The sequence below is a fragment of the Aulonocara sp. 'chitande type north' Nkhata Bay genome, linkage group LG20 (genome assembly GCF_057382095.1).
Source record: "Aulonocara sp. 'chitande type north' Nkhata Bay isolate Kocher_YH1m ecotype deep benthic linkage group LG20, A_spYH_male_GT1.1, whole genome shotgun sequence".
NCBI classification, from domain to species: Eukaryota; Metazoa; Chordata; class Actinopteri; order Cichliformes; family Cichlidae; genus Aulonocara; species Aulonocara sp. 'chitande type north' Nkhata Bay.
In genome coordinates this window covers 9,630,001-9,648,249 of record NC_141363.1, presented here as the reverse complement: position 1 = coordinate 9,648,249, position 18,249 = coordinate 9,630,001, and the positions used below count along the sequence as shown (strand labels likewise).

Below are 18,249 nucleotides of genomic sequence, written 5' to 3'. Positions count from 1 at the left end.
TGAGGTTGTAGACCAAGAAAAACTTCTGCAGAAGAGACACCTTCAAGCCAGACTTTAGCACGCCAACCTCAGAACGATTATGCATACTGGAGGTACACCCTTTGGTGAGACGAGACTAAACTAGAGCACTTTGGCCACAGAGGTGCTGCTTATGTTTCAAGAAATGCGTGAGAGGCGTACAACCCAAAGAACGCCACCCCCACATTGAAACACAGTGGTGGGGGTATTATGCTGTGGGGATGCTTCAGTCTGGAATTTCAGATCTCATCAAGGTGGAAGATACCTCATGCAGTCAACAGCAAAACTGGGTTTGGCAGTCACTTTTTCTTCCTGCACAACTCAGAACATGCGTTGCTCCTGGTGAAGAACTACCCCCAGAAAATCAAAGTGAATGTTACTGACTGGCCTGCACAAAGCCTGATTTGAATACCACAGAAAATCTGTGGGATTAGTTTAAGACCAAGATCTGGAAGACCATCTATTTTATTTCTGTGTGCAAAGTAAAAGAATCTAAGCATCCAAATTCAAACAAGGTTATTTAGAAAGGCTGGGTTAAAAATTCCTTGCTCTGTTTAACAGCACTTTGGAAACACTTTTTAAAAAATTAAATTTTAATAGAGGGGCTAATAAATCTGTCCTCATTTGCACACCGACCTCTTAATGTGTGTTGATTCTTCTCTTGGCTGGCTGTTCTGAAGGGTTTTTTCTTTGCTACAGAAGATCCTGCAATCAGCCACCACTGTCATCTTCCATTGGGCATCGAGGCCTTGTGATGTTGCCGTGCTAATCAGTGCATTCAATTCAATACAGCGTAATTTTATTTATATAATACATGCATTATATAATGCATGTATTGTATTGTATAATAACATTAACACACACCAAATACATTATATATACTGCATATCTTATGAAACACCAGGAAGGAAGAAAGTCTGCATATTGAACTTTTTCTAGGCGTCTCTGAACCAGTAATACAGACAAATAATATTCATACCAGCCAAGCTTTTTCAAAAATACAGCTTGTGCTGACATGGCAAGATAAACTTCGAATCACTTGCCCATCAGCAAAAGGAAAGGCATCTGGAGAGGCTGAGGAAATACCATAAACATTATCACTCCTGGAAAGGTTTTTGCTCATCTCTGCTCTTTTATGGTGTAGAATTAAAGCTTTACTGTAGACATAAAGAGTTCCTCCTGCTCACCTGTCCTTACTCAGAGCGCTCTGTTTGGAAGGGCTGCCTGCTCGTCCTCTGACTCCTGAGGGAAAGGCCTCCAGTACTACCACTTGTGGCTTCTCAAGGAAGCACCAGCCATTGTGGACTCCAACATGAAGCCTCCTTTCCTGAATGACAACTGTCCTTATTGCACCATCTGATCCTGGTTGTAGCTAAGAATCGGTGAAGAAAAAAAGTAAACATATATTACACTTATAATCAATAAATATTAGTATTTTATTTTTTACATTATATTTTATGTCTTTGTAACAGTGTTAGGGACTTTGTTTCTTAGTTGAAATTGATTTATAACATGAAAGTTTCCATCAGCAGCCTTGTTTACTTATTCTATTAACCAATAATTTGCTAGCTCTATTAGTATTGTAATTAAGTATTTTATCATTAACAAAAATATGTGAAAGACATCATTCAAATAATAGTGTGTACTATTCTTATTTTTTCAGTTATATAGTTTCCTTTTGTTTAACAAACAAGTGCTGGCAGAAATGGCTTTGCCACCCTGTATCAGCTGCAGTTAATGCGCAGCTGACTGACAGCTGTTCAGTGACTGACTGTAAACTCTGTTACCCCGAAGTGCAACGCGACGCTGAACCTGCCTCTCCTCCCACTCTTTCCCATTTTTTCTTTCCAGTTCAATCTTTTCTCTCTCTCTCCATCACATCTGCTACTCCCACTCTCCCTTTTTTCCCTTCTCTTTTCGTTGTCATTTTCTCTTTCTGTCCCCCTCGCTGCTTAAAGCCTTCTCCATATCCACCCACACCTTCTCAATCAAATTAGCATATCAATTCAGCTTTGGGTTTTTTCTTTTAAAACAGCAACAGCAGAAACAGGAGCAGGAGTAACAGCCCAGCCCGCTTGGATAACTGTACGGCCCACATACATCACCGCTTGCTGCTGTTCTTCTCCTCGTGTTACATCTCTGCGCCTGCTGACTCCATCTCTGTCTCTGTCTTCATGTTTACTATCTACGCTCCTCTTGTTATCGTTGCTCATTCGCTCACTTACATTATCCAATATGTGCACAGCTCTATACCATATTTTTCTTTTGGTGATGGGGATGGAAGATTAAAGCTCTTTTGATAACCTCAAGTGACTCCTTTATTTCTCACTATCCTCTAACAAAAGAAACAAACAAAACACTATCCGCTTATTACAAGTGCTCTATTTTGTGATGAGAGAAAGCCTTGCTGTTACACATATACTGGCAACTAAAAAGCACATAAGATGCAGGTAAAAATGAATTAATGTGCCGAGTTTTCATGATGAATAATCAGCTTGTGGACCTAGCGTCTACAGTACGTTTTAATAAGATTTCTTTTGTATTATTTTAAGATTTGGTGCCTCACTAAGGCAACACTGCACGTATAGTCGGTTTTCAACCGACTCAGCTCTTGCATAACTGTCCTCCAGCTGGATCACTTAGGCTAAGGCTCTAATCAATTACTGTTTGCTGTTTTTGAGTGCCAAGACTAAGATGTACTCACACAGAGGAGTCAACATCACATGGAAGTCAATCTCGTGCACCATGCATGCACAGTGACAAGCAAAACAATTAATAATTACCAAACAAAATTATGGAAGACTAAATTGCTGTATACAGTGGTGCAAGTGAAAGAAAAAAAAAAACACAGTAAACTACATTTGCCTCATTTCTAACAAAGAAGTCCTGATTAAATAAACACTAGTTACCTTGTCCTGAAGTGTTTCTCTTTGTTTGTTTTTTGGAAAGCACAGTGCAGCAATGGCTAGAACTATCACCTCACGACAAGAGAGCTCTGGGTTTAAACCTGTTGGTTTAGAATTCACCATTCACATCTGTTCCAGTTCATCCTTCACCTCCTAGTATTGCCTGGTCTCACTCTTATGTTGCTGTCACCTGGAACTGCTACATCTATCATAATTTCTCTCTTATTCTTATTGTCAAGCTGTGTATGGTTGCTAAGCCAGCACTGCACCTGCTTATTACTTTCGAACCTGAAGTCCCACAAGAAGTTAGCTCAGCCATTTTCAAACACTTTTGAGTCTTGGGGACTTTTAAGCCATTTTTGGCACATATGTTCCTATATGGTATTTCAGCCACATGCATGTGCATCCTAAACCCTAATATTAGGTGAGCGGCTCCGACTTCTCTTGAAAACCTGAAACGTGGATCCTATCTATGGTAGACTCTTGCATCTATGGATCTGGGACAAGAAGCTTTGTTGTAGTCAGTCCAGCCAATCTGTATCTTGTTCTTTGACCTTTTGATGTTGTTTAAAATGCTGTTTTGACCCATGCTTGTTTGTAGATTTGTGTGTCTACTCAGCACAGACGCTATGTTGGTTGCAAGGAGCATCTGGGTTGCAAAGAAGTATGTTACAGATTGATCAATAGAAGTATTTTGTTACCTTATTCAGAAAGTTTGAGTGGATTGGGCCAGATTTTGATTTTATCCAGCTCTTCGTGTCTGAGACCAATGGTTGGATGTGTGCATCGTGATGTTGACTGATTCTTGTTCTGGGAAGCTGCTGTAGGCTGAAATCCACCAGCCACTTGGCATTGGTATTGCGCAAGGGTCTTTCTCCCATATGGGTAAACTGCACAGTCATAGTCAAAATTTCAACCATTCATTTTGACTTCTACTGTATTTATTGTATATAGTATAGCTAAAGTTACTGTGTGGTTATATCGTCTTGGGAACAGAAGTATCCTTCTGTCTCAGTACAGCTTACCATTACAATTTTCTACTATAAACACCGAATTGTCTTTACATTACCCTATCTAACAAAATCATGCATTTGGCTTTCCTGGCAGTTGTCAGCACAAGTGTGACAGGATATCTGTAAATAATTGCTTTCTGTGACATCCAGATTATAATTATGATTGTCTTTTCCTACACAGTCTGTCTGCTCTCGCCTCTTTTCTTCACGGAAACCAGTGGCGGGGAAGATGACAGCGAAATGGCTTTGTCTTTTGTTGGACAGGTCTACCATGAAGTGTTTCAGAGAGAAAATAAAAGACAGACAGAGAGAAAGTTGTTTATAAGAGAACATCAGTTAAAGTGCTGCTTTCTGCTTTCTCCCTATCCATCTCCTCACACCCCTCCTCCAAGTTTCTCTTTCATTTCATTGTTCTTTTTCCTCACACCATCAGTTTCTCTCTCTCTCTCTCTCTCTCTCTCTCTCTCTCCCTACCTATCTTGCTCGCTATCCTCTTTCTTCTCCCTCTTGCCTCCGTCTGCTGCCGTCACAGATTTCTTCCTCCCTCGTCTGAAATATGAATATTTTAAAGCTAAGAAGCTTAAAGGGAACAATGAAATGGCCCCCAAGTTAAATTATACTCCATTTCCAGAGTCACAGAAGAGGGACTTTTCTGAGTGATGAGCACACCGGTGCTATGTGGGTGTTTCTTTCTCTTTTTCACACACATATATAAGCTTGTTGTCTCCTACTTTAGTGTCATATTTGATATTCCCCCTCCCCAGAGCTTGCTTTTACATTGCTGAACCAGACAAGTGCACTGTAACCAATCAGCACGGTCCCTTCAGCTGTCATAATGTACACTCGACATCTGTGTTTAAAAAAAGTGGAATTCATTTCTGATAACATGCCTAAATGCTGTTTTGTGTTTGTTGCATAAAGAGAAAGGGGGGAGGCAGAACAAGACTAATTTGCATGCTTTTGGATGCAGTTTGTTTTAGAGCTTTGTTAACAGCACAAACAAAAGCAGTGTGTTGTAAGGGAATGGTTGTAGTTGTATTTTTGTTGTCTTCTAATTAGACAAGTCGCCCTAATGTGGGAGTTGTAAGTGGAAACTAAGCATTCTGCTTATCCATCCATTTTGCATTGGAAAAACACAAAGGGTTGAAAATGCACTAGTGCCAGTGCACCACTATTATCTGTGATGGTTGGTCTCATGGCTGTTAGTCAGAAGTCCATCAAGAGTAAGCCAAAAGTGACTTGATACCAATAAAGCCTTTAGGGCTCAACAGAAATATTTTTTAAACTGCAAAACTCGCATTTCTAATGTGTCTGCAGTCTTGAGGAAAAATAATCATATTGCCTTGAAATCTGGGTTGGGGATAAAGCCCTCAGCAGAAAGTCAAAGATAACTCTGGTGGAAAACACATCTTATCTTGGAAAGAAAACCAAGTCAGAAAACAAAGACCATATATTTCTATGCACTGTAGTGAACAATAATGGCTGACAAGGGTTTGTAGTCCGCATGAGTGTGTACTTGACACATTTTAGCCTTTCTTATTTTCCAGAGTGTTTTTTTTTTATCATTATTTCCCTCTCTCATCTGTATCTGAATCCAAAATAAAATGGAAAAAAAAGCCTCTGAAGTGAAGAAGTGGAAGATTATGAGTATTAACACCTGGAAACAGCATTAACATTGTCACATATTAACAACAAAGATTTTCTTAGATTCAATTTAACGGCCCAACTCCAGGGTGAGGCAAAGGAGACACAGGGGTGAGGATGAAATATTAGTAAGCAAAACTGATTTAGTTGGAGACATTGTAATTTGAATAAAATGGAGGTGCTGAAAAAGAAAGTCCTTTAGAACAAATTTAGAAATAATAGCAGTCAAAAAAGAAATGGAAAGCAGGAAGCAGCTGCTTTATTGTTCAATTTTAAGGGAAATGAGCATAGATTTTCAGAGAAGCCTAAATTAGTTTCTGAAGGTTATTTCTTTGTGCTTAAAAGGCAGGAGCAAGCTCTCCTCGGTGGCTAACACTAAGACATATGAAACCCAATATAGAAAATGGGTCTGATCCCAGTAATAATGGGATAGAAACTTTGTTAAAGGTCGTGACAGTTGTCCTGAACCCTCTTGACTGCTGCCAGTATAGCAATACTGGGTAACATCCAAGTCAAAAGACAAAAAAAACCCTTTGAACAAAGACAGAGGTTATAGTATTTGAGGGCTGGGGTCCTGCATAGCTTCTTTTTCCAATGGCTTCTATAAAAAACGCAAGCTTTTGACTTTTATGGTCAAAAGTTATCACTCACCCATCTAAATTACTGAATTCAGGTGTTCCACTCATTTCCACAATCACAGGTGTATCAAATCAAGCACCTAGGCATGCTGATTGCTTCCAAAAACATTTGTGGAATTCCAGGGTGGTACCGCAATAGGATGCCACATGTGCATGAAGTCCGGTCAACAGTCAACTGTTAGTGGTGTTATAACAAAGTGGAAGTGATTGGGAATAACAGCAACTCAGCCATGAAATGGCTATGTAAAATCACAAAACTGAGTCACTGAATGCCGAGGTGCATAATGCGCAGATTTTGCCAACTTTCTGCAGAGTCAGTCACTACAGATCTTCAAATTTCATGTGGCTCCACATTAGCTCAAGAACAGCACACAGAAAGTTTTGTGGAATGGGTTTTCATGGCCAAGCAGCTGCATGTAAGTGCAATCCAAGCTGCATCCAAGCCTTTTGTGCCACCAGTAGTGTAAAAGCACGCCGTCACTGGATTCTAGAGTAGTTGAGATGTGTTTTCTGGAGTGACGAGTCACGCTTCTCCGCCTTGCTGATGGATGAGTCTGGGTTTGGCAGTTGCCAAGGAAAGGGTACTTGTCTGAATGTACAGGGTGGGCCATTTATATGGATACACCGTAATAACATGGGAATGGTTGGTAATATTAAAGTCCTGTTTGTGGGACATTAGTATATGTGAGGAGGCAAACTCCTCAAGATGGGTGGTGACCATGGTGGCCATTTAGAAGTCAGCCATCTTGGATACAACTTTTGTTTTTTCAATAGGAAGAGGGCCATGTGACACATCAGAGTTATTGGTGATGCCACAAGAAAAACAATGGTGTGAAATGGTCTTTTTCCTGGCACTTTCCTGGGCTGAACTTTAATAATAAAACCATTAAATATAATCATCGTCTCACTTAGAGGCAAATGCCTTCATTTTCATGTGACTGAAATGGTGCTGAAACCAAGCAGACCAGTGTTTTTCTTGTGACATTACCAATAAGTTTGATATGTCACATGGCCCTCTTCCTATTGAAAAAACAAAAGTTGTATCCAAGATGGCCGACTTCTAAATGGCCACCATGGTCACCACCCATCTTGAGGAGTTTGCCCCCTCACATACACTAATGTGCCACAAACCGGACTTCAATATCACCAACCATTCCCATTTTATTACGGTGTATCCATATAAATGGCCCACCCTGTATTGTGCCAATTGCAAAGTTTGGTGGAGTGGGGATTATGACGTGAGGTTGTTTTTTAAAAGTTGGGCTCGGCCCTTAAGTTCCAGTGTAAGAAATGCTGAATGTTTCAGCATACCAAGACATAATGGATAATTTTATCCTTCCAACTTTGTGGTAACAGTTTGGGGATGGCCCCTTTCTTTTATAACATGACTGTACAAAAGTGCAGAAAGCAAGGTCCATAAAGACAGAGAGCGAGTGTGGTGTGGAAGAAGTTGACTGGCCTGCACAGAGTCCTGACCTCAACCTGATGTAACACCTTTATGATGAATTAGCGCAGAGACTGCGACTTTTGCGTTCAACATCAGTGTCTGACCTCACAAATGTGCTTCTGAAAGAATGGTCAAAAAATCCCATTAACCACCCTTAACCTTGTGGAAAGCCTTCCTAGAATAACTGAAGCCATCATAGCCCAACATCATGTCAAACTTCATGGATTAACAATGGGATGTCACTCAAGTTTGTGTGAAATACATGTGAAAGCATATAGCAAAGCAAAGTGATTACTTTCAGCAACATAGTGCATTAAACTTTAAACTGACTGAAAACTACATCAATACAAGTCAGTTATGCAAACTATATTAAGATGAAGCCTAATAGACATTCCTGACATGAGTCTGAAAATCTACTACCAAACAAACCTAAAGGTAAAAGTATTCAAGTTCACATTACTTATTATCCAACCGTGTTATATCACTCAAAACCGGCTGTCATTACAGAGGTGCACAGTAATAATCATTTGAAGCTAACAGCACACATTCTGTGACAGTCTTTGGAAGCCATCATTAGTTATGACAGTGAAAGTGTCAGAAAGAGCTATGTAAAGAGCGAAAATGAAACCTGGAGAGAAGCAGATGGCACTTTCTCAGCTCCACACACCTGGCCAGTAACTGTAGGATGTGGGTGTGAATGTTCAGTGTAGAAAGTTACACAAATTATGATGCCAGTAATGAGTGGAGGAAGTTTCAGACACTGTTCATCCATTTGACAAGCAACTCTGGTATAGTTTACTAACACTTTAAGGCTGGGGGCAATAACATTCCCTATTGGAGCTACCTGCTGTAGTGACCTCTTGTGAATAAGAGTGCAGCTGAAAGTTACTTCTTCTATGCTGTATTTACATATTTTGATCAGGTTTCTCACTCGTACATTGATATTTATGCAAATGCTCAAAAATCCAAACAACAGTACATATGAGCAGCCTAGTGTGCAGTGTACTTTTAGCTTAAAAAAATAATGCCACAATGCCATTCACTCAGCTTGTTATCATCAGCAGCATTGCCAAAACCAACGTCTCCAACACCTCTATTTTCTATTAATATGAAGTTAATGTTAATTGTGCAACTAGTAATGAGTGAACAAGAATGTGGTTTCAGAAAGTCTTTTTCCTGGCACTTTCCTGGGCTGAACTTTAATAATAAAACCATTAAATATAATCATCGTCTCACTTAGAGGCAAATGCCTTCATTTTCATGTGACTGAGGTGCCAAAGCAGAGGCCAGCTGAAATATATAACTGGGAAAATATTTTTAATGACTATCACTCAAACACTAATTACATCTTTTCTTACTTATCTTGACAATAATAATAGTCCTCCTCATTCCCAATCATCCACTTTATCTTACACTGACTATCTGAAGGAAATGCAGCTGCTTGTTTGTGTGTTAGTGAAAAAAACAAACAAATGGGAACTTAAAGTATGGGGAGGATTAATTACTCAGTTTACTCAACTGAAAGTGTAGCAAATAGGCAAAACCTAAACTGAATGATTATTTGGGGGGACCAGCCAACGCATTCTCATCCCAAAATGTGAAATACTGACTTTTAGCTCAGATGCTATCAGCATCACAATGATATGCACAAGGTTACTGCTAGGAGGCGGTGAACTAATCCACTTCGCACAACAAATTCAGAGAAATTATTTGGGTGTTGGAATGATTTCTGGTGGAATAGAGGTGTATACATACAAGAAGCCACTCAAACATGTGGCGTTCAGAAAGTCAATAACATTTGGTGACTTCAGAGAACTACAAGTGAAGTAACAGCTGGCGATGCGAAATTAAACTTTTCAAAATGTTGCGACCAATCAAAGTGACTACTAGTCTGACCGAAGGATACCATTCATTGACATGACCGAATGGTGAACACATTAGAGGGCTATATAGGCAACCAGAGCCTGGAAAGTCCACTACCGGCCAGCCATCAGCAATTGTTGCATGCGTACTCACTTCCTATGTGAACACCCCTTATGTTTGCCAGAAGCCAGTTTGGTTCTTATTCCATTTGGGGCTTTGTTTTAGTTACTTTATCTTGTTTTTAAGGTTTAGGCAAAGGGACAATATTGTAGTTTGGGTTAACAAATAGCTTTTCAATAAATGTACTCTGCACATTGAAAAATTATACTTTACATCTAACTCCTAACGCATTCATAGTTGACCCATCTCAGTACTGCAATGAAACGTTTGCATCATGCCTGTACAAAAGGATAACTCCCAGAACTTTGATAAAATGGAAGAATTTAAAAACCTGTCAAAAGTGCAGGAATGACCATCATTTGCCTTTCAGACTATAGTATTATAATTTTTTTAATAGTTTTATAATAATGACAATTGTATTTATAAAGCAGATTTCATTACACGAAACTCAATCAGCTTAACACAGAAAATGAAGAAACATTAAAAACTGTGTAGGTTTACAGTGCCTTAAGGTAGCAAAAACAGCAAAACACAACAAAAGAACAAAACTTATTAACTGTAGGCATTAATGTTTCTGTAATGGTTACTCTACGATTACATGCTTCAGAAAAGATGTGTGTTGTTTTGTTTTTTAACTGAGGACAGACGACCACAAATATAAGAAATGCGTGTTGGGTTCTGGCAAAAAGGAGACTTGGAATATTTTCAATCAAGTAAAGTATAATGCAATTAACTGATTTTTATTTGTATATAACAGCTCTGTCCAGAAACTAGGAGCACTTTTTATTGAAATGTAACTTGGTACCAATTTAGATAAAATATAAAAGGTAATTAATGGTCTATGTTTCATTATTACTACAACTTTAGATTTCCATTAAAGAAAAGTTTAAGAAAAATATATTACGTGACAAATACTGTAATTAGCAGGTTTCAGATTGGCCAAGAATATTGCGATTGTTTGTTATTTAATATTTTCCTCCATCTATGTATATATTCCTCATGAATACAGAAAAATGGTTCTTTACTGGTTTCAGGACAAAATAATTAAAAGCAAAACCACCTTTATAGCTTTTGCAGATTTTTTCCCCTGATGCTTCTGAGGTTTTTTTTTCTGCAAGGCACCATTAAAAGCTGTCAGCTATTAATCAGTAAGTTTTCATGTCAGTACTTTGTGAAATCAATGTGTAGGCTGTTGTAACAGGTAATAATAACTCTACAGATGGCAACTGTCATCTCAAGGGGCGTGTGTGAGTGTGTGAAAGAGAAATGGCAAGAGAGTGTGAGAGAAAAAAAGCAGTTGAAATTATGTCCCACAAGAGTTTTGTATAAGCCAATTACCAAGTCAGTTATACAACTCCAGCATATTTCTCTTACCTTTGAAAACCGGCAAACAAAGGGAAACACTTCTGAGCTTTTATGATCATACACTTCTCACATAGCCAGGGAGAAGATGCGAGCTGGTAATTTACCTTTTTTTTTTCATGTTTTAACCTGTTTGATCTGTGCAATCAGGGCACACACCTACAATAGAAACCTTTGTTTTGTTTTTTGAAAGAGTCATGTAATATAGGCAGATCAAGCTTCACACACCTTTAAATCAAATGCATCCATGACCTGTGTTCATTTTCACCCATATCAAGACAGTGAGTGAGTGAGTGAGTGAGTGAGTGAGTGAGTGAGCGAGTGAGTGAGCGAGTGAGTGAGTGAGCGAGTGAGTATGTGCTCCTACCCACGCAGTGGATGTTAGCTCCCCCATATTGAGGGTGAGTCATTCGTGGCAAGAAACAGTAGCAGCATCATTAGCATGCTGCTCTCATCCTCCCACTCCCCTACTCCTTAACAAATTTTAACTGGCACAGAGCTTCCACCGATAAATCACTGTTGCCCGACCGCTGAAACACTTCCATAATTCACCAACCAAAAATATTGAGTCAAACACACACTCATACTGCTCCCTTTCCGTTCCCCTCCCCATTTCATTCCATTTGTCCCTAAGCGTAGCGTAACACTTTCAACCACAGCACATGGAGTTCTACACCATCATGATCACATTATGTTGTCTCACAGTTGGTCCGACTTGGAAGGAACCCCTTAATGCTGAGTCCAACTATGAGCACCAACAGCACAAAAATATGTGATATCATATCATAACTTTAAAGGATAAGGTTGTTTCTCACTGACAACACACACCAGGAAGAAAAAGTCCATTTCATGTTATTTTTTTAACCCTAATCTCTCTGTAGTACTCAGATCCAAGCCTAATTATTTATATTGTAGACAACTGTTTTTTTGTTTTTTAATGAGTCACAATTCAGAATTTTCTTTGAAATTTGTTAGGGACAATTTTAACCTCAGTATTAACAGTACCAAAGGATCATCTGTGTAACTGTGTGTTCAATATATGTGCTTAAGTAGTGTCGCACCACAGAGCTTCATTTTACAAAATTAAAAACGAGGATTTGGCTGCTCATGCAACACAGAAGAATTAATACATTGTGAGTTTTGGCATTTTTAGTTGATTTGGTAACAAACACAAAAAGGAAATTTGTTTTGGTTATGAAATGTCTGTGTGTTATTTGTCTGTGATTTACAGCTCATATAAGGCCCTTTTAACACCACTTAGATCCCAGTCACACAGGCCTAAAAAGACTGGTGGGTCACATGGCAACTGCTCGGTAAAAACGAATATTCCCTAAACATTTGAGTAATTGCTGAGACTGCTGCCCATTACTCTCATTAATTCCTAAGCCCCAGTCACACAGCCTTAGAGACCAGTCAGTGACTCCATGGTAACCATCCATCACTAGGGAAAAATGTGTATTCCGCAATCAGGTTGCGAGTTGTTGCAGACGGTTGCTGGCTCTTGCTAGATAAAAAAAAAACAAAAAAACAAAGACTCAGGTAGAGGTATGTGGTGCTGCAACGAAAACCCTCATATGTCTTGATGCATTCTCAATCATCCAGGCAAGTAAATCTCCAAAGGTTGATTCTGTTCATCTGGACGTAGCGTTTTCAGTGGGAGAAACGTTTTGTCACTCATCCAAGTGACTTCTTCAGTGTCAGCTGACTGCAGGTTTCTTATATCCTATAAAACAGTACATTTGCATAATGACTGAAATCGGCACACTGAAGGAACAATGGACCTCCCAGCCCATTGTTCATTCAGTGCCGATTGTGTCTCTTTGAGCAATATGGCTCATTTGAAGCAGTAAAACTTAGTATTGTTGACAGCCCAAAATGTGATGTCCCCATATGTGGACAGCAGGTCTTTGGAGGTTAAAGTAAAAGTTGTGCCTTTTGGAAAATGTTGCTTTAATGGGTAAGACAAGTTGCACTTTGACATTTATACATACATATATATACACATTCCTGGTTTGTGTAGGACTTTGTCTGGTTTCAGTACAGCTCAGGAGATAGTCAGTGAGCGTTTGCAGACAAGTTGGCATCTTCTATACACACAATACAGACAACCATATCTGTAGTAAGGATGTGTTTGTTCTCTTTGCTACCAGTCACATCCAGCAACCACTCACCAGCCAGTCAGAGAATATAAATTTTTGCCTAGCCACCAGGGGGTCACCAGCCAGTCTGTAGGCCTGTGTAACTGAGGCTTAAGGTGATGAGCAATAATGAGACACAAGGGCTAAATGATATTTAGGCAGCTGTATCAAAATGGATCTGAACCATCAGGTTACTTCTATACTTCCTAAAATGTAAGGCGATTTCTAGAATTAAAAAACTATAAGGTTGCTAAAAAACAAAACAAAACAAAAAAACGTAATTTTACATAATCGCCGTTTTAATAAAAATAAAAAATGTTTCTTCAGCATTACAGTCAGGAAACAGCCAGCATGAGGTGAGTGAAATGATAATCCCTATTGAAATGATAATCAGCAGTAGCAACTCTTCCTGCAACAACAGCTCTGCAGCGACAGTGCATAAAGCAGGCTTAGTGGAATATCATCGATAAATGACATTTGATTCTCGTGTTCCAATTTCTGAATAGTTTATCTTACAGTGTCACAGTCAGCGGTTTTGACACATATCTGACTCACACTGGTCAACTATCCTTAAGTGACATCTGTGCTCACTAAAATGGATTTTCTGGAATTTACATAGTCCCATTTACAGTCCTCACTGGAGGCTTGGCAGCATGTAATCAATAAATGACCACAGAATGTAACACTTTAATTTCTCTATCTGGACTCAGTTTATTTTACATTTCCATACTGGCTATTCAAATTCTATAAAACTAATACTTAAAAAATTTAAATGCAATACATTGTTTTGTAAAAAATACATATATATTTATAATGATTTTCCTTGCATGTTTAGAGACCTTTTAAATGCAGGTGAAAGAGTGAAATCAGTGTTTTTGCAGAATTTTTGTTTTTCAGGAGAGCTTTATTGTATTGTATGGTATTGCATGTCATCTGAAACAGTGTTCAAAGACACTCAGAGGGATTTTAAAATAATTCATGACAGAGAGAAAAGAATCAGTTGAAAATCAATTAAATAATAATTTCTTGATGATGTTTAAAGTTTATCTGTTTCCTGATTCAACAGCTGGGCATTTCTTGTCTTGTCTGACTTACAGTGTCTATAATCAGTTGCAGTCTATCTCCTCTAATGATTGGATCGTCAATCACTACGAAGACCTGGATCCCATGAATATTTTATGCTCGCCAACTGCATTAAACCCTGTTCTTTTGCGCTGCATCAGTTACATGGGTAAGTGGCCTGCAGTCAAACTGGGTTTCCTTGGAGAACAATGTGCAAGAACGCTGCTTTTGTTCAGAAATGTTCAAACAAAAAATGCTTCTTTTTTTCTTCTTTTAAATACTACCGCGTCCACAGGGGCAGTCCTACTTTGAGTGAATTTTCTTCTTTTAGGACAAATGAAAACTTCCCCGAGCTTTGTTGCCACAGTCTTTCTCCGTTCATTAAATCAGCCTAAGGCGTTTTGTTCTGCTTGCGGCGCGGCATTGGTCCTCCCCTGCTCTTCTCCTCCTCTTCATCATCTTCTGTTCTATCTGCTCTTTTGATCACAAGCTAAAATGTTACATACATTCTGACAGGATCTCAGGCCCTTTCAACAAGCGCAATAGGTTTTATTGAAGATATAGGTGAGCGGGTGCTACAGGTCACTGGAGGTGTAAGCCTTTGGCTTTGGGGAATGTAGACAAATTCAAGCATCTCTGAAGAGTAGTGTTAATTTTTTCTCTCTCCCTTTTTCTTTTTAAACAGGGGGTCAGAGTGTGTTTGAAGAGGTCCAAGACTGCAATTTAAATTAATCTTGTGCTCATTAAACTGTTATATAAAAGTAAAGTAGCTACACTAGTCCACATAAAAAAGCACATCAACTAGGGCACAGGCTGTATAATATATGGGAAAGTGGACTGTAGAAAGAAGCAACACTGGGATAGTTTATTGAGCTAAAAATAGAAATACTTATGGGGAGATTAAGTGAAGACGATATGTTAGACAAGCAGCCAGTATAAGGATTTTGTCTCATGCTGTACTGTACATTCATCTGCTTCCCCATTCCTTTTCATTTTTGCTATTCCATTCCTGCCTCAGTATCATTTAAGCACGCTAGCATGGAGTCACACACATTCACTCTCTCACACACACACACAGACACAACGGTAAAACCAAGTTGGCGTGTGAGGTGTCAGCATCACTTCAGAGACAGCTTGATGACAATCCAGCTGGAGTCACACTTTAAAGGTCACACACAGATCACACACACACACCCTTTCTCTTTGTCTGTCTGTCTTTCTCTCTCTCTCTCTCTGTCACACACACACACACACATGCGGACACGTTTTAATTAAAAGCTGCAATCAAGCTGACTTCTGCATGTATTAACACCTCTTGCAGACGTGAGAATGTCGTCATATTGCTGAAGTTATAAAAGTCTGGAACATTTAACTCATCTACGCAACATAGGCTGGTTATGAGGACCTGCAAAGAACATCTCACCAAGGAGGGAAAAAAAGTGTGAACGCCAATATGAGAAAATTAGTCATGCTAGGATGACACTTTGCTCACAGAGAAAAAGTTGTAGTCTACTTTCCCATATTTACACTTAGGTACGGAAATAAAATATACAGAAATAATTTCAAACTGTATGCATGCAACAAAAACTGGATTGAAATACAAGAAATATCCTTGGAAACGAGAAAGGGGACAAAACATAAAAAGGACAGAGCTGCCTGTAAATGCTTAATGATTGAAGTGCCAAAGGGAATAGGCCTGTTTGGAAAAGAAAAAAAAACTGGGTTAGTCTTTTTTTTTTCAGTTTTTACTGAAATATGTTTCATTAATGCAAAAGTAGTGGAGACAAAATCCTAACTGACTGTTTGATTGTACAGATCAATCAATAATGTTCTAAAGGGAGGTTTAGGGCTGCATGACCTGCATATACAAGCGTATGTAAAACCTTGTGAAATTACAGGTCCTTAGCTCCACTAGCATTCTCTTCAATCTTCCATCATCACAAGCTGACTGTTGTGCTGGCAGTAGGTTTTGTACCTTGATACCTTTGGTCGAGTTTACAACAAGACTACTGAGATAAGAACCACCATCCAACTATAAGTCAGCCAAAAAAATAAATGAATAAATAAAATATTTATTCTTCTGTGGATCTTTTGCATTATTGAGATTCTACACAGTTCTATCCAAAAGGAATACAACTTCTATGTAAAAAATTAGACCAATATTTATACTCGCTGGTATATAACAACTATAAACCACCTTTTTATGGTATGAAAAATAAGCATCTAGTTTTCACTCAAAATGAGAAAAACACTTGCCATATTTTTTGTCATTACTGAATTACAGTGTCCTGCTATGAATGCACCAGACCAGAACCTAAAGGAGCATTATCATTAACAATGCGTAACATAGCAACGATTTGTCACAATCGTCGGTATTTTACACGATGGGATGAGAACGTGTTGTGAAATTTAAATGCTTCACTGTTCTTCCTATGCTGCTGTTAAGTGGCCATGTCTGTATGTCTGAACCTTTTTCCACCGGTTGTTTATAAAAAAAAATTTGTTTGTGTTGGCTTGTTCTTGTCACAGTACACGCATGCGTAAAAACCACAATGAGTTTGGACCTTTGTTTTCACGCTGTTATACAGATGTTGGTCCCCAGTGTCAGAACAGAAATTGTGCAAAATGTCTTTTAAATTATGCTGTCCCATTGTTTCCGGAGTAATCTACACGGGGACCTGAACTTGTCGTAACACATTACTGTGGGATGATTTACAAAAAGTTTATATTGTTCCCTTTTTCAGTGAGATTGCTCTTGAATTTTTACTTTATGACATATTACTGCATATGATGTGGATGCTGTGTTTATTTATTTGTGCTGTGTGAGAGTTGCATTTGTGCGATTTCTTTTGCTAATAATCTGCTGTCCTCTTGGCCAGGTAATTTATGAAAACAGATTTTTTTGATCTTAGTTAGGCTATTACATGGAATGAATAAGATACTGATTATTTAACATTAACATTATAATGCAACTGTGGATTAAAAGTACAACGTCCCTGCACTGGAAAAAGTCAGCAAATGTTTTGGGCCATTTCTAATCAGATTTGATTGATAAGTACTGTTATTTTCATTTGTTTTTTTTATTTTGGTTTAAAATTCAGTTTAATTTATTTCAGTTTTCAGATTAGTTTTGTTTTGATTTTAGTTTTAATTTTGGCTATTGATGGCATTTGTCAGCTTTTAAGATTTAGAAAGTCAATAACAGTACAAGAAATACAATAGACCAAACACTTGTCCTGTTTGTGTTCACAGATTTTACCAACACTGAGTTTTTCAGTTCTGCTGACTACCTAACATTGTTCTATACATGCAGTTTTACACACAACTGAATTCTTAAAAAAGAAGATAAACACCCATAGTGTTTTCAAGATGGCTACGATTGACAAGATCTGCCTTCTTGAAGAATTTTGGTTATTCCATCACAGACACACTTACAACAGCTCCTACTATTTGCTCCACTTAATCAAATCTACTCTCCTTTAGTCCCCTGTGTTTGAGTTTGGGGATTAAACCCAGCAGTATCAAAGAGCAGGCAGAGAGGGATATGGAGTGACAGTGTTGTCATATCAATTCCCATCCTTACTGGAGACACATCTCACTTAGGCTGAAGTGAACAGATAGGGCCTGTGCGAAGCCATTGTACATATAATTGCTAGTCCAAAGCTGCACCTGTCAAATACGGTTAACCATCTGGGTTTCCACAGACAAGAAAAAAAGAAAAGAGGATAGATAAGCTCCATTTAGTTTGGGAGGTGATGTGGCTTAAATTGCAGTGGCAGCTGTAAAAGGGCTCTGGCTCGCACACTAAAGAAACGGAAAGTGAGATAAAGGAAAGTAGGCCGGAGAAAATAATCTTGGCAGAGGTATGTCAAGGCCATCCTGGTCATCTTTAATTTGAGGAGATTGGTGAATGGCCACCTCACAAGAATGAAATCAGGACTGTACGTATGCATCGTACATGTATCTTCATAAAAGGGAACCGTAAGGCAATTTGCTTTTCCCAAGTAAGCACCACATATACTGTACATTTAAGGGAAA

General features: G+C 38.7%; 1 protein-coding gene across 2 annotated transcripts in view; it reads right to left on the bottom strand.

The window, feature by feature from the left end:
* The window catches only part of nphp4 (nephronophthisis 4), a 173,969-nt gene that overhangs the window by 117,023 nt on the left and 38,697 nt on the right, over positions 1-18,249 (bottom strand). For both annotated transcript variants that reach the window (XM_086276157.1, XM_086276158.1), the window contains one exon: positions 1,206-1,390. In XM_086276157.1, coding sequence (XP_086132283.1) covers positions 1,206-1,390 — 185 coding nt within the window. The remainder of the gene's footprint in view (positions 1-1,205; positions 1,391-18,249) is intronic.